The sequence below is a fragment of the Myxine glutinosa genome, chromosome 14 (genome assembly GCF_964187855.1).
Source record: "Myxine glutinosa chromosome 14, kmMyxGlut1.1, whole genome shotgun sequence".
Taxonomy (NCBI): domain Eukaryota; kingdom Metazoa; phylum Chordata; class Myxini; order Myxiniformes; family Myxinidae; genus Myxine; species Myxine glutinosa.
Genome location: NC_136274.1, coordinates 60,991,871 through 61,017,924, shown reverse-complemented (window position 1 = coordinate 61,017,924; position 26,054 = coordinate 60,991,871). Strand labels below are relative to the sequence as shown.

General features: G+C 40.3%; 5 protein-coding genes and 3 pseudogenes across 5 annotated transcripts; all 8 read right to left on the bottom strand.

Annotated features, from left to right (window-relative positions):
* Nucleotides 1-5,578: 5,578 nt before the first annotated feature.
* Nucleotides 5,579-7,058, bottom strand: LOC144888793 (uncharacterized; annotated as a pseudogene).
* A 142-nt stretch (nucleotides 7,059-7,200) lies between these two features.
* On the bottom strand, nucleotides 7,201-8,631 carry LOC144888792 (uncharacterized; the record flags this gene model as incomplete). Its single annotated transcript, XM_078767995.1, has 1 exon — nucleotides 7,201-8,631. A coding segment is annotated over exon 1 (1,431 nt), but the record flags the coding sequence as incomplete, so codon positions are not given.
* A 430-nt stretch (nucleotides 8,632-9,061) lies between these two features.
* Nucleotides 9,062-14,582, bottom strand: LOC144888791 (uncharacterized; the record flags this gene model as incomplete). The annotated part of the gene is made up of 3 exons (XM_078767994.1): nucleotides 13,377-14,582; nucleotides 10,722-12,401; nucleotides 9,062-9,937 (listed from the first exon to the last, which is right to left on the bottom strand). Coding segments are annotated over exons 1-3 (3,762 nt in total), but the record flags the coding sequence as incomplete, so codon positions are not given.
* A 134-nt stretch (nucleotides 14,583-14,716) lies between these two features.
* On the bottom strand, nucleotides 14,717-15,739 carry LOC144888790 (uncharacterized; annotated as a pseudogene).
* Nucleotides 15,740-15,795: 56 nt separating this feature from the next.
* Nucleotides 15,796-18,053, bottom strand: LOC144888789 (uncharacterized). Its single transcript, XM_078767993.1, has 2 exons — nucleotides 16,803-18,053; nucleotides 15,796-15,801 (listed from the first exon to the last, which is right to left on the bottom strand). The coding sequence occupies exons 1-2, from the start codon at nucleotides 18,051-18,053 to the stop codon at nucleotides 15,796-15,798; spliced, it is 1,257 nt and encodes a 418-aa protein (XP_078624119.1).
* A 124-nt stretch (nucleotides 18,054-18,177) lies between these two features.
* Nucleotides 18,178-19,398, bottom strand: LOC144888788 (uncharacterized; the record flags this gene model as incomplete). The annotated part of the gene is made up of 1 exon (XM_078767992.1): nucleotides 18,178-19,398. A coding segment is annotated over exon 1 (1,221 nt), but the record flags the coding sequence as incomplete, so codon positions are not given.
* A 134-nt stretch (nucleotides 19,399-19,532) lies between these two features.
* Nucleotides 19,533-20,765, bottom strand: LOC144888787 (uncharacterized; annotated as a pseudogene).
* A 595-nt stretch (nucleotides 20,766-21,360) lies between these two features.
* LOC144888786 (uncharacterized) lies at nucleotides 21,361-25,505 on the bottom strand (the record flags this gene model as incomplete). The annotated part of the gene is made up of 2 exons (XM_078767991.1): nucleotides 21,361-24,150; nucleotides 24,690-25,505. Coding segments are annotated over 2 exons (3,606 nt in total), but the record flags the coding sequence as incomplete, so codon positions are not given.
* Nucleotides 25,506-26,054: the final 549 nt, after the last annotated feature.

The window sequence follows — 26,054 nt, the reverse complement described above, 5'->3', positions numbered from 1 at the left end:
ATGGCTTAGAAAGCGCCGTGAAAGCCAGTAGGCCACACCCAAAATGGGCCCGCTCTCAATCCTCTCTAGCTCTCGAAGACAACGGTGTGGAACGGATGAAAACAAAATGCCAAAGTACACAGGATGGAAAGGAGAGAGAGGGTGGGGGGGCAGGAAAGGAGGAAATCTCACAACGGACTCACTACAACACAGAGCAGTTGCTCACAGCCGCCATGACGCCACGCCCAACACGAACGGCCTGTAGGGGGGGGGGGGGGAGAGAGAGAGGAGAGAGGGAGAGAGGGAGAGAGGGAGAGAGGGAGAGAGGGAGAGAGGGAGAGAGGGAGAGAGGGAGAGAGGGGGAGAGGGGGAGAGAGAGAAAGAGAAAGAGAAAGGGAAAGAGAAAGAGAGAGAGAGTGGGAGAGAGAGAGAGTGGGAGAGAGAGTGGGAGAGAGAGAGAGAGTGGGAGAGATGCAGAGAGAGAAAAGAAGTGGAGAGATGCATGGATGAAAAGAAAGAGTGACAGATTGACAAAAGGAGTGAAAGGGAGAAAGGAAAATGGGGACTTGGAAAAAAAGAAAGACCCCTGGATATCACAAGGGCACAGATCTTCATCAAACGCTGTATTTGGTGAAAAAGAAGTATTTCCAAACTCAAGACAAATAACAATGGAGTCAGAAGATCGAAATATGTTTTTGAAAAACGTTTTCATTTCAAGAAAGGAAAACGTGACCCGATCTTTTGTTGGAAACCGCCACAAATATTTTGGGATTCTACCATAAAAAGCAGAACTCGGTGTAAAAGGAATTTTGTTGGGGGGAGAGTGGGGCGAAGTGGCACGAAGGTCGGCGTGAAAAGTACTAATGCGCACTTCCAGGGCCACAAACGTCACGGCGTGGGAAGGACGATCTCCTGCTCCACATTGATGTGACAAAATTGGAGAGAGAAGAAAAGGTGATTTCACCGGTAACCTTCAGCTTACTTTTGAATCAACGGCAGAAGATATTTGCACTCATGTGAAGACAAGCTCAAAGCATAATGGCGACGCAGTTACAGCAGTCTTGCTGCAGAATGACATCATGCTTGTTAGTCGTGGGTCACGTGTATTGTGGATACAACGGTGTGATTAAAAAAAATATCTTCGGGTTACGTCAAAATATCCGGGTTACCTCGTGGAAAAACTGGAAAGACGAGCATAATATATTTTAGCAGCAGCAGCAGGAGGACATTCATTAGCGCCAGTTGTTGCACTCTACCTTCGTACGTGATGTTTTTTTCATTGCGTGATGGAGCAATTAGAAAACTCTTCGAGGAGATGTGACCGGGGTTGTGCAAACAATACGTGTTTGTTTTTAATATATATATATATATATATATATATATATCATTTCGCAACCCTTCATTGGGTCGCCACACTTTTGAAGACTATTTCCAAAACCCCTCACTCACTCAAATCAAACTCAAATCAAAACAAAACAAAACAAACTCCCTCACTCTCTTCAATCCCACTCCTCCCTCTGGGAGTCCAGGTCTTTAAAACAGCTGTTCACCACCATCTCTTATCTTCCCCCATCCAAAACCTTGATCTTTTCTACCCCCGTTAATTCACCCAAGATCCACTTTTTTGAAATACGGACTTCTTTCCTGGAAGTCCTAGCAGTGTCCATGTGTTTTTTTTTTTTTTTACCTCTCCCACCCCCCAACCCCCTTCCCACACCTCCTCCCCCCAAGCCCTCTACCTCCCACAGATCTCCCGATGTCCCTGCTCTCAAATGTTGTACTTGTGTGCTTCCCCCTCTCCCCATCTTGTATCCCGCTCCCTTTATTATGCCTTATGTGTACGTGTTTTTTTTTTGTCATTGATGTTAGCTTTTACATGAGCCTCGATCTTGTAAACAAAAAAAAAGTTTTTTTTTTTTTTTTTTTAAATGACAGACCTTCCCAAACCTGCCGCCAAAGCCAATTCCTAATGTGGAAAGGAATTTTCAATTCCGCCAGGATAAGATAAGGCAAAGGCCAACCCTCGCGTAGGGACCCCCCCCCCCACCCCCCCCAAATCTTTATACGCAAAAATGCATGACATAGCTGGCAGGGAATATCTTTCCCAAAGCAACTCCACAATACGAACATTTCTTAGCACCACGACGGGAGAAAAGCTTAATCAAAAAAAGGAAATCTAATCCGAGAATCCTGGTCTCGGATTTACCCTTCTTTCACCCGGCCAAAATCTGGAGGTTGCAGTGGGTTCTTTCAGAATAACAAAATGAAATTGAATACCGAGTTCAAGTTCTGAGAATAGAATAAGTAAAAAAAATAAAGCAAAAACCCAGATGAGTAAATAACCCAGGTTACAAAGAGATATTCTGTTTCGCAAAAATGTACCGAATCACTTCTGTCGCCTTTTAACCTGGACACGACTGTCTAGTCCATTCATTCGGCAATTCCCGAAACAGGCCCACTCCCTTCCGAACACGAAAGATTTCACTGCAGGGAGTCAGTCTGTAGCCTGCATCACACAGATGTAGGGAACCAGACCATATGCAGGACCATAATCAAAGCAAACCTGGAGCGCTGAATACATGACTGAGCATTCTGCTTTCCCTTCCCTGGAACCATCCTTGGGGAGAGATGGGTATTAAACGCATGACTGTTCTCAGAGGCTAGCAAAGCCTTGACAACCAACCAACCAACCAACCAACACACACACACACACACACACACACACACACACACACACACACACACACACACACACCCCCCCCCCCACACACACACACACACACACACACACACACACACACACACACACACACACACACACACACACACACACACACACACACACACACACACACACACACACACACCATCAACGCTGTTACAAGCAAAGGGAAATGTACAAAATTTGAACTTGCATTCATCATCGAGGAAAGTTGCGTCAAAATTGTGGACCATATGCCAGGATGTCAGAAGCATTCCATCGCACATGCAAGTCTCGCAGTACGATTGTGAAATAAGTGTTTTGTAAATGTATCCTCATTTCACAAATTTGGCAAATAAGGGGTCTCGTAATGCCCCGTTAGTGTGTCGTGTTTGAGTAAGTTACAGTGTATAATTAGAGGGGAGCAAAGAACATCGAGAAATTGAAAAGATTAAGAGGTGCATTGTTTGTCTTTGTTGCCTCGTTTGTGTGAATTGCAATGTTCCACGTTTTTGTACGTTTATTGCACTGGTTCAATTTAAACGTTGATAATGCTGCAACCTAGTTGGGTTGGTGCATGCTTAGTCACCTGCCACAAGTATGTACTCATTCCAGAATGGGAAGAGTCATTTGGCTGGTAGAGTGCCTCCATGCTTGGACGTATTAACAGCCAAGACACGACGAAAGCAGGTTTGTGGCAGTTGTAACCTGAACTGCCCTCTTGCCTTCAATTGCAGGCTAAAAGTGGTGGCATAATGGTTGAAGGTGGCAAAATTGGTGGAGAGGTTACCAGCCTCAGCAGCATAATTGTTAGAGGTGGCAGAATTGTTGGCCAGGTTCCCACGCATGGTGGCATAATGGGTAGAGGTGGCAAAATTACAAGCGTCGGTGGCATAATGGTTAGAGGTGGCAAAATTGGTAGCGAAGTTATCATCTTCGGTGGGATGATTGTTGGAGGTGGCAAAATTGGTGATGAAGTTACCAGGCGTGGTGGCAAAATAGTTAGAGGTGGCAAAATTGGTGGGAAAGTTACCATCCTCGGTGGGATGATTGTTAGAGGTGGCAAAATGGGTGGCGAAATTACCAGGCATGGTGGCATAATAGTTAGAGGTGGCAAAATTGGTGGCGAAATTACCAGGCGTGGTGGCATAATAGTTAGATGTGGCAAAATTGGTAGCGAAGTTATCATCTTCGGTGGGATGATTGTTAGAGGTGGCAAAATTGGTGGCGAAATTACCAGGCGTGGTGGCATAATAGTTAGATGTGGCAAAATTGGTGGCGAAGTTACCAGGCGTGGTGGCATAATAGTTAGATGTGGCAAAATTGGTGGCGAAGTTACCATCTTCGGAGGGATGATTGTTAGAGGTGGCAAAATTGGTGACGAAGTTACCAGGCATGGTGGCATAATGGTTAGAGGTGGCAAAATTACAAGGGTCTGTGGCATAATGGTTAGAAATGGCAAAATTGGAGGGAAATGGGAAATTGGCAAAGTTACCAGGCATGGTGGTATAATGGGTTAGAGGTGGCAAAATTGGTGGGAAAGTTACCATCCTCGGTGGGATGATTGTTAGAGGTGGCAAAATGGGTGGGGAAATTACAAGGCATGGTGGCATAATAGTTAGAGGTGGCAAAATTGGTGGCGAAATTACTAGGCGTGGTGGCATAATAGTTAGATGTGGCAAAATTGGTAGCGAAGTTACCATCTTCGGTGGGATGATTGTTAGAGGTGGCAAAATTGGTGGCGAAATTACCAGGCGTGGTGGCATAATAGTTAGATGTGGCAAAATTGGTGGCGAAGTTACCAGGCATGGTGGCATAATAGTTAGATGTGGCAAAATTGGTGGCGAAGTTACCATCTTCGGAGGGATGATTGTTAGAGGTGGCAAAATTGGTGACGAAGTTACCAGGCATGGTGGCATTACAAGCATTAGTGGTATAGTTGTTAGAGATAGCAAAATTGGTGGCAAAGTTACAATAAATCAGTGGGATAGTTGTTAGAGGTAGCAAAATTGGTGGCAAAGTTACAATAATCAGTGGTATAGTTGTTAGAGGTGGCAAAATTGGTGGCAAAGTTACAATAATCAGTTGTATAGTTGTTAGAGGTAGCAAAATTGGTGGCAAAGTTACAAGTATCAGTGGTATAGTTGTTAGAGGTGGCAAAATTGGTGGCAAAGTTACAATAATCAGTGGTATAGTTGTTAGAGGTGGCAAAATTGGTGGCAAAGTTACAATAATCAGTGGTATAGTTGTTAGAGGTGGCAAAATTGGTGGCAAAGTTACAATAATCAGTTGTATAGTTGTTAGAGGTGGCAAAATTGGTGGCAAAGTTACAATAATCAGTGGTATAGTTGTTAGAGGTAGCAAAATTGGTGGCAAAGTTACAATAATCAGTGGTATAGTTGTTAGAGGTGGCAAAATTGGTGGCAAAGTTACAATAATCAGTGGTATAGTTGTTAGAGGTCGCAAAATTGGTGGCAAAGTTACAATAATCAGTGGTATAGTTGTTAGAGGAAGCAAAATTGGTGGCAAAGTTACAATAATCAGTGGTATAGTTGTTAGAGGTAGCAAAATTGGTGGCAAAGTTACAATAATCAGTGGTATAGTTGTTAGAGGTGGCAAAATTGGTGGTAAAGTTACAATAATCAGTTGTATAGTTGTTAGAGGTCGCAAAATTGGTGGCAAAGTTACAATAATCAGTGGTATAGTTGTTAGAGGTGGCAAAATTGGTGGCAAAGTTACAATAATCAGTTGTATAGTTGTTAGAGGTGGCAAAATTGGTGGCAAAGATACAATAAATCAGTGGTATAGTTGTTAGAGGTGGCAAAATTGGTGGCAAAGTTACAATAATCAGTTGTATAGTTGTTAGAGGTAGCAAAATTGGTGGGAAAGTTACAAGTATCAGTGCTATAGTTGTTAGAGGTGGCAAAATTGGTGCCGAAGTTACAATAATCAGTCGTATAGTTGTTAGAGGTGGCAAAATTGGTGGCAAAGTTACAAGTATCAGTGGTATTGTTGTTAGAGGTGGCAAAATTAGTGGCAAAGTTACAAGCATCAGTGGCAGAGTTGTTAGAGGTGGCAAAACTGGTGGCAAAGTTACAAGCATCAGTGGTATAGTTGTTAGAGGTGGCGAAATTAGTGGCAAAGTTACAAGCATCAGTGGTATAGTTGTTAGAGGTGGCAAAATTGGTGGCAAAGTTACAAGTATCAGTGGTATCGTTGTTAGAGGTGGCAAAATTGGTGGCGAAGTTACAATAATCAGTCGTATAGTTGGTAGAGGTGGCAAGGTTACAATAATCAGTGGCATAGTTGTCAGAGGTGGCAAAATTGGTGGCTAAGTTACAAGCATCAGTGGCATAGTTGTTAGAGGTGGCAAAATTGGTTGCAAAGTTACAAGCATCAGTGGCATAGTTGTTGGTAAAGCTACAAGAATCAGTGGTATAGTTGTTGGAGGTGGCAAAATTGGTGGCGAAGTTACAAGCATCAGTGGTATAGTTGTTAGAGGTGGCAAAATTGGTGGCAAAGTTACAATAATCAGTTGTATAGTTGTTAGAGGTGGCAAAATTGGTGCCGAAGTTACAATAATTAGTCGTATAGTTGTTAGAGGTGGCAAAATTGGTGGCAAAGTTACAAGTATCAGTGGTATAGTTGTTAGAGGTGGCAAAATTAGTGGCAAAGTTACAAGCATCAGTGGCAGAGTTGTTAGAGATGGCAAAACTGGTGGCAAAGTTACAAGCATCAGTGATATAGTTGTTAGAGGTGGCAAAATTGGTGGCAAAGTTACAAGCATCAGTGGTATAGTTGTTAGAGGTGGCAAAATTGGTGGCAAAGTTACAAGTATCAGTGGTATAGTTGTTAGAGGTGGCAAAATTGGTGGCGAAGTTACAATAATCAGTCGTATAGTTGGTAGAGGTGGCAAAGTTACAATAATCAGTGGCATAGTTGTCAGAGGTGGCAAAATTGGTGGCTAAGTTACAAGCATCAGTGGCATAGTTGTCAGAGGTGGCAAAATTGGTGGCTAAGTTACAAGCATCAGTGGCATAGTTGTTAGAGGTGGCAAAATTGGTTGCAAAGTTACAAGCATCAGTGGCATAGTTGTTGGTAAAGCTACAAGAATCAGTGGTATAGTTGTTGGAGGTGGCAAAATTGGTGGCGAAGTTACAAGCATCAGTGGTATAGTTGTTAGAGGTGGCAAAATTGGTGGCAAAGTTACAATAATCAGTTGTATAGTTGTTAGAGGTGGCAAAATTGGTGGCGAAGTTACAAGCATCAGTGGTATAGTTGTTAGAGGTGGCAAAATTGGTGGCAAAGCTACAATAATCAGTTGTATAGTTGTTAGAGGTGGTAAAATTGGTGGCAAAGTTACAAGCATCAGTGGCATAGTTGTTCGAGGTGGCAAAATTACAATAATCAGTGGTATAGTTGTTAGAGGTGGCAAAATTGGTGGCAAAGTTACAATAATCAGTTGTGTAGTTGTTAGAGGTGGCAAAACTGGTGGCAAAGTTACAAGCATCAGTGGCATAGTTGTTAGAGGTGGCAAAATTGGTGGCAAAGTTACAATAAATCAGTGGTATAGTTGTTAGAGGTAGCAAAATTGGTGACAAAGTTACAATAATCAGTGGTATAGTTGTTAGAGGTGGCAAAATTGGTGGTAAAGTTACAATAATCAGTTGTATAGTTGTTAGAGGTAGCAAAATTGGTGGCAAAGTTACAAGTATCAGTGGTATAGTTGTTAGAGGTGGCAAAATTGGTGGCAAAGTTACAAGTATCAGTGGTATAGTTGTTAGAGGTGGCAAAATTGGTGGCAAAGTTACAATAATCAGTTGTATAGTTGTTAGAGGTGGCAAAATTGGTGGCAAAGTTACAAGCATCAGTGGTATAGTTGTTAGAGGTGGCAAAATTAGTGGCAAAGTTACAAGCATCAGTGGCATCATTGTTAGAGGTGGCAAAATTGGTGGCAAAGTTACAAGCATCAGTGGTATAGTTGTTAGAGGTAGCGAAATTGGTGGCAAAGTTACAAGCATCAGTGGTATAGTTGTTAGAGGTGGCAAAATTGGTGGCGAAGTTACAATAATCAGTCGTATAGTTGTTAGAGGTGGCAAAATTGGTGGCAAAGTTACAAGCATCAGTGGTATAGTTGTTAGAGGTGGCAAAATTAGTGGCAAAGTTACAAGCATCAGTGGCATCATTGTTAGAGGTGGCAAAATTGGTGGCAAAGTTACAAGCATCAGTGGTATAGTTGTTAGAGGTAGCGAAATTGGTGGCAAAGTTACAAGCATCAGTGGTATAGTCGTTAGAGGTAGCGAAATTGGTGGCAAAGTTACAAGTATCAGTGCTATAGTTGTTAAAGGTGGCAAAATTGGTGGCGAAGTTACAATAATCAGTCGTATAGTTGTTAGAGGTGGCAAAGTTACAATAATCAGTGGCATAGTTGTCAGAGGTGGCAAAATTGGTGGCGAAGTTACAAGCATCAGTGGTATAGTTGTTAGAGGTGGCAAAATTGGTGGCAAAGTTACAATAATCAGTTGTATAGTTGTTAGAGGTGGCAAAATTGGTGGCGAAGTTACAAGCATCAGTGGTATAGTTGTTAGAGGTGGCAAAATTGGTGGCAAAGTTACAATAATCAGTTGTATAGTTGTTAGAGGTGGTAAAATTGGTGGCAAAGTTACAAACATCAGTGGCATAGTTGTTCGAGGTGGCAAAATTACAATAATCAGTGGTATAGTTGTTAGAGGTGGCAAAATTGGTGGCAAAGTTACAATAATCAGTTGTGTAGTTGTTAGAGGTGGTAAAATTGGTGGCAAAGTTACAAACATCAGTGGCATAGTTGTTCGAGGTGGCAAAATTACAATAATCAGTGGTATAGTTGTTAGAGGTGGCAAAATTGGTGGCAAAGTTACAAACATCAGTGGCATAGTTGTTCGAGGTGGCAAAGTTACAAGCATCAGTGGCATAGTTGTTAGAGGTGGCAAAATTGGTGGCAAAGTTACAATAAATCAGTGGTATAGTTGTTAGAGGTGGCAAAATTGGTGGCAAAGTTACAATAATCAGTTGTATAGTTGTTAGAGGTCGCAAAATTGGTGGCAAAGTTACAAGTATCAGTGGTATAGTTGTTAGAGGTGGCAAAATTGGTGGCAAAGTTACAATAATCAGTGGTATAGTTGTTAGAGGTGGCAAAATTGGTGGCAAAGTTACAATAATCAGTTGTATAGTTGTTAGAGGTGGCAAAATTGGTGGCAAAGTTACAATAATCAGTTGTGTAGCTGTTAGAGGTGGCAAAATTGGTGGCAAAGTTACAAGCATCAGTGGCATCGTTGTTAGAGGTGGCAAAATTGGTGGGAAAGTTACAAGAATCAATGGTATAGTTGTTAGAGGTGGCAAAATTGGTGGCAAAGTTACAATAATCAGTTGTATAGTTGTTAGAGGTGGCAAAATTGGTGGCAAAGTTACAATAATCAGTTGTATAGTTGTTAGAGGTGGCAAAATTGGTGGCGAAGTTACAATAATCAGTCGTATAGTTGTTAGAGGTGGCAAAGTTACAATAATCAGTGGCATAATTGTCAGAGGTGGCAAAATTGGTGGCAAAGTTACAAGAATCAATGGCATAGTTGTTAGAGGTGGCAAAATTGGTGGGAAAGTTACAAGAATCAGTGGCATCATTGTTAGAGGTGGGAAAATTGGTGGCAAAGTTACAAGCATCAGTGGTATAGTTGTTAGAGGTGGCAAAATTAGTGGCAAAGTTACAAGCATCAGTGGCATCATTGTTAGAGGTGGCAAAATTGGTGGCAAAGTTACAAGCATCAGTGGTATAGTTGTTAGAGGTGGCAAAATTGGTGGCAAAGTTACAAGCATCAGTGGTATAGTCGTTAGAGGGAGCAAAATTGGTGGCAAAGTTACAAGTATCAGTGGTATAGTTGTTAAAGGTGGCAAAATTGGTGGCGAAGTTACAATAATCAGTCGTATAGTTGTTAGAGGTGGCAAAGTTACAATAATCAGTGGCATAATTGTCAGAGGTGGCAAAATTGGTGGCAAAGTTACAAGCATCAGTGGTATAGTTGTTAGAGGTGGCAAAATTTGTGGCAAAGTTACAAGAATCAGTGGCATCGTTGTTCGAGGTGGCAAAATTGGTGGCAAAGTTACAAGCATCAGTGGTATAGTTGTTAGAGTTAGCAAAATTGGTGGCAAAGTTACAAGTATCAGTGGTATAGACGTTAGAGGTGGCAAAATTGGTGGCGAAGTTACAATAATCAGTGGTATAGTTGTTAGAGGTGGCAAAATTGGTGGCAAAGTTACAATAATCAGTTGTATAGTTGTTAGAGGTGGCAAAATTGGTGGCGAAGTTACAAGCATCAGTGGTATAGTTGTTAGAGGTGGCAAAATTGGTGGCAAAGTTACAATAATCAGTTGTATAGTTGTTAGAGGTGGCAAAATTGGTGGCGAAGTTACAAGCATCAGTGGTATAGTTGTTAGAGGTGGCAAAATTGGTGGCAAAGTTACAATAAATCAGTGGTATAGTTGTTAGAGGTAGCAAAATTGGTGGCGAAGTTACAAGCATCAGTGGTATAGTTGTTAGAGGTGGCAAAATTGGTGGCAAAGTTACAATAAATCAGTGGTATAGTTGTTAGAGGTGGCAAAATTGGTGGCAAAGTTACAATAATCAGCTGTATAGTTGTTAGAGGTGGCAAAATTGGTGGCGAAGTTACAAGCATCAGTGGTATAGTTGTTAGAGGTGGCAAAATTGGTGGCAAAGTTACAATAAATCAGTGGTATTAGAGGTAGCAAAATTGGTGGCGAAGTTACAAGCATCAGTGGTATAGTTGTTAGAGGTGGCAAAATTGGTGGCAAAGTTACAATAAATCAGTGGTATAGTTGTTAGAGGTGGCAAAATTGGTGGCAAAGTTACAAGCATCAGTGGTATAGTCGTTAGAGGGAGCAAAATTGGTGGCAAAGTTACAAGTATCAGTGGTATAGTTGTTAAAGGTGGCAAAATTGGTGGCGAAGTTACAATAATCAGTCATATAGTTGTTAGAGGTGGCAAAGTTACAATAATCAGTGGCATAATTGTCAGAGGTGGCAAAATTGGTGGCAAAGTTACAAGCATCAGTGGTATAGTTGTTAGAGGTGGCAAAATTTGTGGCAAAGTTACAAGAATCAGTGGCATCGTTGTTCGAGGTGGCAAAATTGGTGGCAAAGTTACAAGCATCAGTGGTATAGTTGTTAGAGTTAGCAAAATTGGTGGCAAAGTTACAAGTATCAGTGGTATAGACGTTAGAGGTGGCAAAATTGGTGGCGAAGTGACAATAATCAGTGGTATAGTTGTTAGAGGTGGCAAAATTGGTGGCAAAGTTACAAGTATCAGTGGTATAGTTGTTAGAGGTGGCAAAATTGGTGGCAAAGTTACAATAATCAGTGGTATAGTTGGTAGAGGTGGCAAAATTGGTGGCAAAGTTACAATAATCAGTTGTATAGTTGTTAGAGGTGGCAAAATTTGTGGCAAAGTTACAATAATCAGTTGTGTAGTTGTTAGAGGTGGCAAAATTGGTGGCAAAGTTACAAGCATCAGTGGCATCGTTGTTAGAGGTGGCAAAATTGGTGGGAAAGTTACAAGAATCAATGGTATAGTTGTTAGAGGTAGCAAAATTAGTGGGAAAGTTACAAGAATCAATGGCATAGTTGTTAGAGGTGGCAAAATTGGTGGAAAAGTTACAAGAATCAGTGGCATCATTGTTAGAGGTGGCAAAATTGGTGGCAAAGTTACAAGCATCAGTGGTATAGTTGTTAGAGGTGGCAAAATTGGTGGCAAAGTTACAAGCATCAGTGGTATAGTCGTTAGAGGGAGCAAAATTGGTGGCAAAGTTACAAGTATCAGTGGTATAGTTGTTAAAGGTGGCAAAATTGGTGGCGAAGTTACAATAATCAGTCGTATAGTTGTTAGAGGTGGCAAAGTTACAATAATCAGTGGCATAATTGTCAGAGGTGGCAAAATTGGTGGCAAAGTTACAAGCATCAGTGGTATAGTTGTTAGAGGTGGCAAAATTTGTGGCAAAGTTACAAGAATCAGTGGCATCGTTGTTCGAGGTGGCAAAATTGGTGGCAAAGTTACAAGCATCAGTGGTATAGTTGTTAGAGTTAGCAAAATTGGTGGCAAAGTTACAAGTATCAGTGGTATAGACGTTAGAGGTGGCAAAATTGGTGGCGAAGTTACAATAATCAGTGGTACAGTTGTTAGAGGTGGCAAAATTGGTGGCAAAGTTACAATAATCAGTTGTATAGTTGTTAGAGGTGGCAAAATTGGTGGCGAAGTTACAAGCATCAGTGGTATAGTTGTTAGAGGTGGCAAAATTGGTGGCAAAGTTACAATAATCAGTTGTATAGTTGTTAGCAGTGGCAAAATTGGTGGCAAAGTTACAAGCATCAGTGGCATAGTTGTTAGAGGTGGCAAAATTGGTGGCAAAGTTACAATAATCAGTTGTGGAGTTGTTAGAGGTGGCAAAATTGGTGGCAAAGTTACAAGTATCAGTGGTATAGTTGTTAGAGGTGGCAAAATTGGTGGCAAAGTTACAGGTATCAGTGGTATAGTTGTTAGAGGTGGCAAAATTAGTGGCAAAGTTACAAGCATCAGTGGTATAGTTGTTAGAGGTGGTGAAATTAGTGGCAAAGTTACAAGCATCAGTGGCATCGTTGTTAGAGGTGGCAAAATTGGTGGCAAATTACAAGTATCAGTGGTATAGTTGTTAGAGGTGGCAAAATTGGTGGCGAAGTCACAATAATCAGTCGTATAGTTGTTAGAGGTGGCAAAGTTACAATAATCAGTGGCATAGTTGTTAGAGGTGGCAAAATTGGTGGCAAAGTTACAAGCATCAGTGGTATAGTTGTTAGAGGTGGCGAAATTAGTGGCAAAGTTACAAGCTTCAGTGGTATAGTTGTTCGAGGTGGCAAAATTGGTGGGAAAGTTACAAGAATCAATGGTATAGTTGTTCGAGGTGGCAAAATTAGTGGGAAAGTTACAAGAATCAATGGTATAGTTGTTAGAGGTGGCAAAATTAGTGGGAAAGTTACAAGAATCAATGGTATAGTTGTTGGAGGTGGCAAAATTAGTGGGAAAGTTACAAGAATGAGTGGTATAGTTGTTAGAGGTGGCAAAATTGGTGGCAAAGTTACAAGAATCAGTGGTATAGTTGTTGGAGGTGGCAAAATTAGTGGCAAAGTTACAAGCATCAGTGGCATCATTGTTAGAGGTGGCAAAAGTGGTGGCAAAGTTACAAGCATCAGTGGTATAGTTGTTAGAGGTGGCAAAATTGGTGGCAAAGTTACAAGCATCAGTGGTATAGTCGTTAGAGGTAGCAAAATTGGTGGCAAAGTTACAAGCTTCAGTGGTATAGTTGTTAGAGGTGGCAAAATTAGTGGCAAAGTTACAAGCATCAGTGGCATCGTTGTTAGAGGTGGCAAAATTACAATAATCAGTGGTATAGTTGTTAGAGGTGGCAAAATTGGTGGCAAAGTTACAAACATCAGTGGCATAGTTGTTCGAGGTGGCAAAGTTACAAGCATCAGTGGCATAGTTGTTAGAGGTGGCAAAATTGGTGGCAAAGTTACAATAAATCAGTGGTATAGTTGTTAGAGGTAGCAAAATTGGTGGCAAAGTTACAATAATCAGTGGTATAGTTGTTAGAGGTGGCAAAATTGGTGGCAAAGTTACAATAATCAGTTGTATAGTTGTTAGAGGTAGCAAAATTGGTGGCAAAGTTACAAGTATCAGTGGTATAGTTGTTAGAGGTGGCAAAATTGGTGGCAAAGTTACAATAATCAGTGGTATAGTTGTTAGAGGTGGCAAAATTGGTGGCAAAGTTACAATAATCAGTTGTATAGTTGTTAGAGGTGGCAAAATTGGTGGCAAAGTTACAATAATCAGTTGTGTAGCTGTTAGAGGTGGCAAAATTGGTGGCAAAGTTACAAGCATCAGTGGCATCGTTGTTAGAGGTGGCAAAATTGGTGGGAAAGTTACAAGAATCAATGGTATAGTTGTTAGAGGTGGCAAAATTGGTGGCAAAGTTACAATAATCAGTTGTATAGTTGTTAGAGGTGGCAAAATTGGTGGCAAAGTTACAATAATCAGTGGTATAGTTGTTAGAGGTGGCAAAATTGGTGGCAAAGTTACAATAATCAGTTGTATAGTTGTTAGAGGTGGCAAAATTGGTGGCGAAGTTACAATAATCAGTCGTATAGTTGTTAGAGGTGGCAAAGTTACAATAATCAGTGGCATAATTGTCAGAGGTGGCAAAATTGGTGGCAAAGTTACAAGAATCAATGGCATAGTTGTTAGAGGTGGCAAAATTAGTGGCAAAGTTACAAGCATCAGTGGCATCATTGTTAGAGGTGGCAAAATTGGTGGCAAAGTTACAAGCATCAGTGGTATAGTTGTTAGAGGTGGCAAAATTGGTGGCAAAGTTACAAGCATCAGTGGTATAGTCGTTAGAGGGAGCAAAATTGGTGGCAAAGTTACAAGTATCAGTGGTATAGTTGTTAAAGGTGGCAAAATTGGTGGCGAAGTTACAATAATCAGTCGTATAGTTGTTAGAGGTGGCAAAGTTACAATAATCAGTGGCATAATTGTCAGAGGTGGCAAAATTGGTGGCAAAGTTACAAGCATCAGTGGTATAGTTGTTAGAGGTGGCAAAATTTGTGGCAAAGTTACAAGAATCAGTGGCATCGTTGTTCGAGGTGGCAAAATTGGTGGCAAAGTTACAAGCATCAGTGGTATAGTTGTTAGAGTTAGCAAAATTGGTGGCAAAGTTACAAGTATCAGTGGTATAGACGTTAGAGGTGGCAAAATTGGTGGCGAAGTTACAATAATCAGTTGTATAGTTGTTAGAGGTGGCAAAATTGGTGGCGAAGTTACAAGCATCAGTGGTATAGTTGTTAGAGGTGGCAAAATTGGTGGCAAAGTTACAATAAATCAGTGGTATAGTTGTTAGAGGTAGCAAAATTGGTGGCGAAGTTACAAGCATCAGTGGTATAGTTGTTAGAGGTGGCAAAATTGGTGGCAAAGTTACAATAAATCAGTGGTATAGTTGTTAGAGGTGGCAAAATTGGTGGCAAAGTTACAAGCATCAGTGGTATAGTCGTTAGAGGGAGCAAAATTGGTGGCAAAGTTACAAGTATCAGTGGTATAGTTGTTAAAGGTGGCAAAATTGGTGGCGAAGTTACAATAATCAGTCGTATAGTTGTTAGAGATGGCAAAGTTACAATAATCAGTGGCATAATTGTCAGAGGTGGCAAAATTGGTGGCAAAGTTACAAGCATCAGTGGTATAGTTGTTAGAGGTGGCAAAATTTGTGGCAAAGTTACAAGAATCAGTGGCATCGTTGTTCAAGGTGGCAAAATTGGTGGCAAAGTTACAAGCATCAGTGGTATAGTTGTTAGAGTTAGCAAAATTGGTGGCAAAGTTACAAGTATCAGTGGTATAGTTGTTAGAGGTGGCAAAATTAGTGGCAAAGTTACAATAATCAGTGGTATAGTTGTTAGAGGTGGTGAAATTAGTGGCAAAGTTACAATAATCAGTTGTATAGTTGTTAGAGGTGGCAAAATTGGTGGCGAAGTTAAAAGCATCAGTGGTATAGTTGTTAGAGGTGGCAAAATTGGTGGCAAAGTTACAAGCATCAGTGGTATAGTTGTTAGAGTTAGCAAAATTGGTGGCAAAGTTACAAGCATCAGTGGTATAGTTGTTAGAGGTGGTGAAATTAGTGGCAAAGTTACAATAATCAGTTGTATAGTTGTTAGAGGTGGCAAAATTGGTGGCGAAGTTACAAGCATCAGTGGTATAGTTGTTAGAGGTGGCAAAATTGGTGGCAAAGTTACAATAATCAGTTGTATAGTTGTTAGAGGTGGCAAAATTGGTGGCGAAGTTACAATAATCAGTGGTATAGTTGTTAGAGGTGGCAAAATTGGTGGCAAAGTTACAATAATCAGTTGTATAGTTGTTTGAGGTAGCAAAATTGGTGGCAAAGTTACAATAATCAGTGGTATAGTTGTAAGAGGTGGCAAAATTGGTGGCAAAGTTACAATAATCAGTTGTATAGTTGTTAGAGGTGGCAAAATTGGTGGCAAAGTTACAAGCATCAGTGCTATAGTCGTTAGAGGGAGCAAAATTGGTGGCAAAGTTACAAGTATCAGTGGTATAGTTGTTAAAGGTGGCAAAATTGGTGGCGAAGTTACAATAATCAGTCGTATAGTTGTTAGAGATGGCAAAGTTACAATAATCAGTGGCATAATTGTCAGAGGTGGCAAAATTGGTGGCAAAGTTACAAGCATCAGTGGTATAGTTGTTAGAGGTGGCAAAATTTGTGGCAAAGTTACAAGAATCAGTGGCATCGTTGTTCAAGGTGGCAAAATTGGTGGCAAAGTTACAAGCATCAGTGGTATAGTTGTTAGAGTTAGCAAAATTGGTGGCAAAGTTACAAGTATCAGTGGTATAGTTGTTAGAGGTGGCAAAATTAGTGGCAAAGTTACAATAATCAGTGGTATAGTTGTTAGAGGTGGTGAAATTAGTGGCAAAGTTACAATAATCAGTTGTATAGTTGTTAGAGGTGGCAAAATTGGTGGCGAAGTTACAAGCATCAGTGGTATAGTTGTTAGAGGTGGCAAAATTGGTGGCAAAGTTACAAGCATCAGTGGTATAGTTGTTAGAGTTAGCAAAATTGGTGGCAAAGTTACAAGCATCAGTGGTATAGTTGTTAGAGGTGGTGAAATTAGTGGCAAAGTTACAATAATCAGTTGTATAGTTGTCAGAGGTGGCAAAATTGGTGGCGAAGTTACAAGCATCAGTGGTATAGTTGTTAGAGGTGGCAAAATTGGTGGCAAAGTTACAATAATCAGTTGTATAGTTGTTAGAGGTGGCAAAATTGGTGGCGAAGTTACAATAATCAGTGGTATAGTTGTTAGAGGTGGCAAAATTGGTGGCAAAGTTACAATAATCAGTTGTATAGTTGTTTGAGGTGGCAAAATTGGTGGCGAAGTTACAAGCATCAGTGGTATAGTTGTTAGAGGTGGCAAAATTGGTGGCAAAGTTACAATAATCAGTTGTATAGTTGTTAGAGGTGGCAAAATTGGTGGCGAAGTTACAAGCATCAGTGGTATAGTTGTTAGAGGTGGCAAAATTGGTGGCAAAGTTACAATAAATCAGTGGTATAGTTGTTAGAGGTAGCAAAATTGGTGGCAAAGTTACAATAATCAGTGGTATAGTTGTAAGAGGTGGCAAAATTGGTGGCAAAGTTACAATAATCAGTTGTATAGTTGTTAGAGGTAGCAAAATTGGTGGCAAAGTTACAAGTATCAGTGGTATAGTTGTTAGAGGTGGCAAAATTGGTGGCAAAGTTACAATAATCAGTGGTATAGTTGTTAGAGGTGGCAAAATTGGTGGCAAAGTTACAATAATCAGTTGTATAGTTGTTAGAGGTGGCAAAATTGGTGGCAAAGTTACAATAATCAGTTGTGTAGTTGTTAGAGGTGGCAAAATTGGTGGCAAAGTTACAAGCATCAGTGGCATCGTTGGTAGAGGTGACAAAATTGGTGGGAAAGTTACAAGAATCAATGGTATAGTTGTTAGAGGTAGCAAAATTAGTGGGAAAGTTACAAGAATCAGTGGCATCATTGTTAGAGGTGGCAAAATTGGTGGCAAAGTTACAAGCATCAGTGGTATAGTTGTTAGAGGTGGCAAAATTGGTGGCAAAGTTACAAGCATCAGTGGTATAGTCGTTAGAGGGAGCAAAATTGGTGGCAAAGTTACAATTATCAGTGGTATAGTTGTTAAAGGTGGCAAAATTGGTGGCGAAGTTACAATAATCAGTCGTATAGTTGTTAGAGGTGGCAAAGTTGCAATAATCAGTGGCATAATTGTCAGAGGTGGCAAAATTGGTGGCAAAGTTACAAGCATCAGTGGTATAGTTGTTAGAGGTGGCAAAATTTGTGGCAAAGTTACAAGAATCAGTGGCATCGTTGTTCGAGGTGGCAAAATTGGTGGCAAAGTTACAATAATCAGTTGTATAGTTGTTAGAGGTAGCAAAATTGGTGGCAAAGTTACAAGTATCAGTGGTATAGTTGTTAGAGGTGGCAAAATTGGTGGCAAAGTTACAATAATCAGTGGTATAGTTGTTAGAGGTGGCAAAATTGGTGGCAAAGTTACAATAATCAGTTGTGTAGTTGTTAGAGGTGGCAAAATTAGTGGCAAAGTTACAAGCATCAGTGGCATCGTTGTTAGAGGTGGCAAAATTACAATAATCAGTGGTATAGTTGTTAGAGGTGGCAAAATTGGTGGCAAAGTTACAAACATCAGTGGCATAGTTGTTCGAGGTGGCAAAGTTACAAGCATCAGTGGCATAGTTGTTAGAGGTGGCAAAATTGGTGGCAAAGTTACAATAAATCAGTGGTATAGTTGTTAGAGGTAGCAAAATTGGTGGCAAAGTTACAATAATCAGTGGTATAGTTGTTAGAGGTGGCAAAATTGGTGGCAAAGTTACAATAATCAGTTGTATAGTTGTTAGAGGTAGCAAAATTGGTGGCAAAGTTACAAGTATCAGTGGTATAGTTGTTAGAGGTGGCAAAATTGGTGGCAAAGTTACAATAATCAGTGGTATAGTTGTTAGAGGTGGCAAAATTGGTGGCAAAGTTACAATAATCAGTTGTATAGTTGTTAGAGGTGGCAAAATTGGTGGCAAAGTTACAATAATCAGTTGTGTAGCTGTTAGAGGTGGCAAAATTGGTGGCAAAGTTACAAGCATCAGTGGCATCGTTGTTAGAGGTGGCAAAATTGGTGGGAAGGTTACAAGAATCAATGGTATAGTTGTTAGAGGTGGCAAAATTGGTGGCAAAGTTACAATAATCAGTTGTATAGTTGTTAGAGGTGGCAAAATTGGTGGCAAAGTTACAATAATCAGTGGTATAGTTGTTAGAGGTGGCAAAATTGGTGGCAAAGTTACAATAATCAGTTGTATAGTTGTTAGAGGTGGCAAAATTGGTGGCGAAGTTACAATAATCAGTCGTATAGTTGTTAGAGGTGGCAAAGTTACAATAATCAGTGGCATAATTGTCAGAGGTGGCAAAATTGGTGGCAAAGTTACAAGAATCAATGGCATAGTTGTTAGAGGTGGCAAAATTAGTGGCAAAGTTACAAGCATCAGTGGCATCATTGTTAGAGGTGGCAAAATTGGTGGCAAAGTTACAAGCATCAGTGGTATAGTTGTTAGAGGTGGCAAAATTGGTGGCAAAGTTACAAGCATCAGTGGTATAGTCGTTAGAGGGAGCAAAATTGGTGGCAAAGTTACAAGTATCAGTGGTATAGTTGTTAAAGGTGGCAAAATTGGTGGCGAAGTTACAATAATCAGTCGTATAGTTGTTAGAGGTGGCAAAGTTACAATAATCAGTGGCATAATTGTCAGAGGTGGCAAAATTGGTGGCAAAGTTACAAGCATCAGTGGTATAGTTGTTAGAGGTGGCAAAATTTGTGGCAAAGTTACAAGAATCAGTGGCATCGTTGTTCGAGGTGGCAAAATTGGTGGCAAAGTTACAAGCATCAGTGGTATAGTTGTTAGAGTTAGCAAAATTGGTGGCAAAGTTACAAGTATCAGTGGTATAGACGTTAGAGGTGGCAAAATTGGTGGCGAAGTTACAATAATCAGTTGTATAGTTGTTAGAGGTGGCAAAATTGGTGGCGAAGTTACAAGCATCAGTGGTATAGTTGTTAGAGGTGGCAAAATTGGTGGCAAAGTTACAATAAATCAGTGGTATAGTTGTTAGAGGTAGCAAAATTGGTGGCGAAGTTACAAGCATCAGTGGTATAGTTGTTAGAGGTGGCAAAATTGGTGGCAAAGTTACAATAAATCAGTGGTATAGTTGTTAGAGGTGGCAAAATTGGTGGCAAAGTTACAAGCATCAGTGGTATAGTCGTTAGAGGGAGCAAAATTGGTGGCAAAGTTACAAGTATCAGTGGTATAGTTGTTAAAGGTGGCAAAATTGGTGGCGAAGTTACAATAATCAGTCGTATAGTTGTTAGAGATGGCAAAGTTACAATAATCAGTGGCATAATTGTCAGAGGTGGCAAAATTGGTGGCAAAGTTACAAGCATCAGTGGTATAGTTGTTAGAGGTGGCAAAATTTGTGGCAAAGTTACAAGAATCAGTGGCATCGTTGTTCAAGGTGGCAAAATTGGTGGCAAAGTTACAAGCATCAGTGGTATAGTTGTTAGAGTTAGCAAAATTGGTGGCAAAGTTACAAGTATCAGTGGTATAGTTGTTAGAGGTGGCAAAATTAGTGGCAAAGTTACAATAATCAGTGGTATAGTTGTTAGAGGTGGTGAAATTAGTGGCAAAGTTACAATAATCAGTTGTATAGTTGTTAGAGGTGGCAAAATTGGTGGCGAAGTTAAAAGCATCAGTGGTATAGTTGTTAGAGGTGGCAAAATTGGTGGCAAAGTTACAAGCATCAGTGGTATAGTTGTTAGAGTTAGCAAAATTGGTGGCAAAGTTACAAGCATCAGTGGTATAGTTGTTAGAGGTGGTGAAATTAGTGGCAAAGTTACAATAATCAGTTGTATAGTTGTTAGAGGTGGCAAAATTGGTGGCGAAGTTACAAGCATCAGTGGTATAGTTGTTAGAGGTGGCAAAATTGGTGGCAAAGTTACAATAATCAGTGGTATAGTTGTTAGAGGTGGCAAAATTTGTGGCAAAGTTACAAGAATCAGTGGCATCGTTGTTCGAGGTGGCGAAATTGGTGGCAAAGTTACAAGCATCAGTGGTATAGTTGTTAGAGTTAGCAAAATTGGTGGCAAAGTTACAAGTATCAGTGGTATAGACGTTAGAGGTTGCAAAATTGGTGGCGAAGTTACAATAATCAGTGGTACAGTTGTTAGAGGTGGCAAAATTGGTGGCAAAGTTACAATAATCAGTTGTATAGTTGTTAGAGGTGGCAAAATTGGTGGCGAAGTTACAAGCATCAGTGGTATAGTTGTTAGAGGTGGCAAAATTTGTGGCAAAGTTACAAGAATCAGTGGCATCGTTGTTCGAGGTGGCGAAATTGGTGGCAAAGTTACAAGCATCAGTGGTATAGTTGTTAGAGTTAGCAAAATTGGTGGCAAAGTTACAAGTATCAGTGGTATAGACGTTAGAGGTTGCAAAATTGGTGGCGAAGTTACAATAATCAGTGGTACAGTTGTTAGAGGTGGCAAAATTGGTGGCAAAGTTACAATAATCAGTTGTATAGTTGTTAGAGGTGGCAAAATTGGTGGCGAAGTTACAAGCATCAGTGGTATAGTTGTTAGAGGTGGCAAAATTGGTGGCAAAGTTACAATAATCAGTTGTATAGTTGTTAGCGGTGGCAAAATTGGTGGCAAAGTTACAAGCATCAGTGGCATAGTTGTTAGAGGTGGCAAAATTGGTGGCAAAGTTACAATAAATCAGTGGTATAGTTGTTAGAGGTAGCAAAATTGGTGGCAAAGTTACAATAATCAGTGGTATAGTTGTAAGAGGTGGCAAAATTGGTGGCAAAGTTACAATAATCAGTTGTATAGTTGTTAGAGGTAGCAAAATTGGTGGCAAAGTTACAAGTATCAGTGGTATAGTTGTTAGAGGTGGCAAAATTGGTGGCAAAGTTACAATAATCAGTGGTATAGTTGTTAGAGGTGGCAAAATTGGTGGCAAAGTTACAATAATCAGTTGTATAGTTGTTAGAGGTGGCAAAATTGGTGGCAAAGTTACAATAATCAGTTGTGTAGTTGTTAGAGGTGGCAAAATTGGTGGCAAAGTTACAAGCATCAGTGGCATCGTTGGTAGAGGTGACAAAATTGGTGGGAAAGTTACAAGAATCAATGGTATAGTTGTTAGAGGTAGCAAAATTAGTGGGAAAGTTACAAGAATCAGTGGCATCATTGTTAGAGGTGGCAAAATTGGTGGCAAAGTTACAAGCATCAGTGGTATAGTTGTTAGAGGTGGCAAAATTGGTGGCAAAGTTACAAGCATCAGTGGTATAGTCGTTAGAGGGAGCAAAATTGGTGGCAAAGTTACAATTATCAGTGGTATAGTTGTTAAAGGTGGCAAAATTGGTGGCGAAGTTACAATAATCAGTCGTATAGTTGTTAGAGGTGGCAAAGTTGCAATAATCAGTGGCATAATTGTCAGAGGTGGCAAAATTGGTGGCAAAGTTACAAGCATCAGTGGTATAGTTGTTAGAGGTGGCAAAATTTGTGGCAAAGTTACAAGAATCAGTGGCATCGTTGTTCGAGGTGGCGAAATTGGTGGCAAAGTTACAAGCATCAGTGGTATAGTTGTTAGAGTTAGCAAAATTGGTGGCAAAGTTACAAGTATCAGTGGTATAGACGTTAGAGGTTGCAAAATTGGTGGCGAAGTTACAATAATCAGTGGTACAGTTGTTAGAGGTGGCAAAATTGGTGGCAAAGTTACAATAATCAGTTGTATAGTTGTTAGAGGTGGCAAAATTGGTGGCGAAGTTACAAGCATCAGTGGTATAGTTGTTAGAGGTGGCAAAATTTGTGGCAAAGTTACAAGAATCAGTGGCATCGTTGTTCGAGGTGGCGAAATTGGTGGCAAAGTTACAAGCATCAGTGGCATAGTTGTTAGAGGTGGCAAAATTGGTGGCAAAGTTACAAGTATCAGTGGTATAGACGTTAGAGGTTGCAAAATTGGTGGCGAAGTTACAATAATCAGTGGTACAGTTGTTAGAGGTGGCAAAATTGGTGGCAAAGTTACAATAATCAGTTGTATAGTTGTTAGAGGTGGCAAAATTGGTGGCGAAGTTACAAGCATCAGTGGTATAGTTGTTAGAGGTGGCAAAATTGGTGGCAAAGTTACAATAATCAGTTGTATAGTTGTTAGCGGTGGCAAAATTGGTGGCAAAGTCACAAGCATCAGTGGCATAGTTGTTAGAGGTGGCAAAGTTACAATAATCAGTGGCATAGTTGTTAGAGGTGGCAAAATTGGTGGCAAAGTTACAAGCATCAGTGGTATAGTTGTTAGAGGTGGCGAAATTAGTGGCAAAGTTACAAGCTTCAGTGGTATAGTTGTTCGAGGTGGCAAAATTGGTGGGAAAGTTACAAGAATCAATGGTATAGTTGTTCGAGGTGGCAAAATTAGTGGGAAAGTTACAAGAATCAATGGTATAGTTGTTAGAGGTGGCAAAATTAGTGGGAAAGTTACAAGAATCAATGGTATAGTTGTTGGAGGTGGCAAAATTAGTGGGAAAGTTACAAGCATCAGTGGTATAGTTGTTAGAGGTGGCAAAATTGGTGGCAAAGTTACAAGCATCAGTGGTATAGTCGTTAGAGGTAGCAAAATTGGTGGCAAAGTTACAAGCTTCAGTGGTATAGTTGTTAGAGGTGGCAAAATTAGTGGCAAAGTTACAAGCATCAGTGGCATCGTTGGTAGAGGTGGCAAAATTGGTGGGAAAGTTACAAGAATCAATGGTATAGTTGTTAGAGGTAGCAAAATTAGTGGGAAAGTTACAAGAATCAGTGGCATCATTGTTAGAGGTGGCAAAATTGGTGGCAAAGTTACAAGCATCAGTGGTATAGTTGTTAGAGGTGGCAAAATTGGTGGCAAAGTTACAAGCATCAGTGGTATAGTCGTTAGAGGGAGCAAAATTGGTGGCAAAGTTACAAGTATCAGTGGTATAGTTGTTAAAGGTGGCAAAATTGGTGGCGAAGTTACAATAATCAGTCGTATAGTTGTTAGAGGTGGCAAAGTTGCAATAATCAGTGGCATAATTGTCAGAGGTGGCAAAATTGGTGGCAAAGTTACAAGCATCAGTGGTATAGTTGTTAGAGGTGGCAAAATTTGTGGCAAAGTTACAAGAATCAGTGGCATCGTTGTTCGAGGTGGCAAAATTGGTGGCAAAGTTACAAGCATCAGTGGTATAGTTGTTAGAGTTAGCAAAATTGGTGGCAAAGTTACAAGTATCAGTGGTATAGACGTTAGAGGTGGCAAAATTGGTGGCGAAGTTACAATAATCAGTGGTACAGTTGTTAGAGGTGGCAAAATTGGTGGCAAAGTTACAATAATCAGTTGTTTCGTTGTTAGAGGTGGCAAAATTGGTGGCGAAGTTACAAGCATCAGTGGTATAGTTGTTAGAGGTGGCAAAATTGGTGGCAAAGTTACAATAATCAGTTGTATAGTTGTTAGCGGTGGCAAAATTGGTGGCAAAGTTACAAGCATCAGTGGCATAGTTGTTAGAGGTGGCAAAATTGGTGGCAAAGTTACAATAATCAGTTGTGGAGTTGTTAGAGGTGGCAAAATTGGTGGCAAAGTTACAAGTATCAGTGGTATAGTTGTTAGAGGTGGCAAAATTGGTGGCAAAGTTACAAGTATCAGTGGTATAGTTGTTAGAGGTGGCAAAATTAGTGGCAAAGTTACAAGCATCAGTGGCATCGTTGTTAGAGGTGGCAAAATTGGTGGCAAATTACAAGTATCAGTGGTATAGTTGTTAGAGGTGGCAAAATTGGTGGCGAAGTCACAATAATCAGTCGTATAGTTGTTAGAGGTGGCAAAGTTACAATAATCAGTGGCATAGTTGTTAGAGGTGGCAAAATTGGTGGCAAAGTTACAAGCATCAGTGGTATAGTTGTTAGGGGTGGCGAAATTAGTGGCAAAGTTACAAGAATCAATGGTTTAGTTGTTAGAGGTGGCAAAATTAGTGGGAAAGTTACAAGAATCAATGGTATAGTTGTTAGAGGTGGCAAAATTAGTGGGAAAGTTACAAGAATCAATGGTATAGTTGTTGGAGGTGGCAAAATTAGTGGGAAAGTTACAAGAATGAGTGGTATAGTTGTTAGAGGTGGCAAAATTGGTGGCAAAGTTACAAGAATCAGTGGTATAGTTGTTGGAGGTGGCAAAATTAGTGGCAAAGTTACAAGCATCAGTGGCATCATTGTTAGAGGTGGCAAAAGTGGTGGCAAAGTTACAAGCATCAGTGGTATAGTTGTTAGAGGTGGCAAAATTGGTGGCAAAGTTACAAGCATCAGTGGTATAGTCGTTAGAGGTAGCAAAATTGGTGGCAAAGTTACAAGCTTCAGTGGTATAGTTGTTAGAGGTGGCAAAATTTGTGGCAAAGTTACAAGCATCAGTGGCATCGTTGTTAGAGGTGGCAAAATTGGTGGGAAAGTTACAAGAATCAGTGGTATAGTTGTTGGAGGTGGCAAAATTGGTGGCAAAGTTACAAGAATCAGTGGTATAGTTGTTGGAGGTGGCCAAATTAGTGGCAAAGTTACAAGCATCAGTGGCATCATTGTTAGAGGTGGCAAAATTGGTGGCAAAGTTACAAGCATCAGTGGTATAGTCGTTAGAGGTAGCAAAATTAGTGGCAAAGTTACAAGCATCAGTGGCATCGTTGTTAGAGGTGGCAAAATTGGTGGGAAAGTTACAAGCATCAGTGGCATCGTTGTTAGAGGTGGTAAAATTGGTGGGAAAGTTGCAAGAATCAATGGCATCGTTGTTAGAGGTGGCAAAATTGGTGGGAAAGTTACAAGATTCAATGGTATAGGTGTTAGAGATCGTAAAATTAGTGGGAAAGTTACAAGAATCAATGGCATAGTTGTTAGAGGGGGCAAAATTGGTGGCAAAGTTACAAGAATCAATGGCATAGTTGTTAGAGGGAGCAAAATTAGTGGGAAAGTTACAAGAATCAGTCGTATAGTTGTTAGAGGTGGCAAAATTGGTGGCAAAGTTACAAGCATCAGTGGTATAGTTGTTAGAGGTGGCAAAATTGGTGGCAAAGTTACAAGAATCAGTGGTATAGTTGTTGGAGGTGGCAAAATTGGTGGCAAAGTTACAAGAATCAATGGTATAGTTGTTGGAGGTGGCAAAATTAGTGGCAAAGTTACAAGAATCAGTGGTATAGTTGTTAGAGGTGGCAAAATTGGTGGCAAAGTTACAAGAATCAGTGGTATAGTTGTTGGAGGTGGCAAAATTAGTGGCAAAGTTACAAGCATCAGTGGCATCATTGTTAGAGGTGGCAAAATTGGTGGCAAAGTTACAAGCATCAGTGGTATAGTTGTTAGAGGTGGCAAAATTGGTGGAAAAGTTACAAGAATCAGTGGTATAGTTGTTAGAGGTGGCAAAATTGGTGGCAAAGTTACAAGCATCAGTGGCATAGTTGTTCGAGGTGGCAAAATTACAATAATCAGTGGTATAGTTGTTAGAGGTGGCAAAATTGGTGGCAAAGTTACAAAAATCAGTTGTGTAGTTGTTAGAGGTGGCAAAATTGGTGGAAAAGTTTCAAGAATCAGTGGCATCATTGTTAGAGGTGGCAAAATTGGTGGCAAAGTTACAAGTATCAGTGGTATAGTTGTTAGAGGTGGCAAAATTATTGGCAAAGTTAC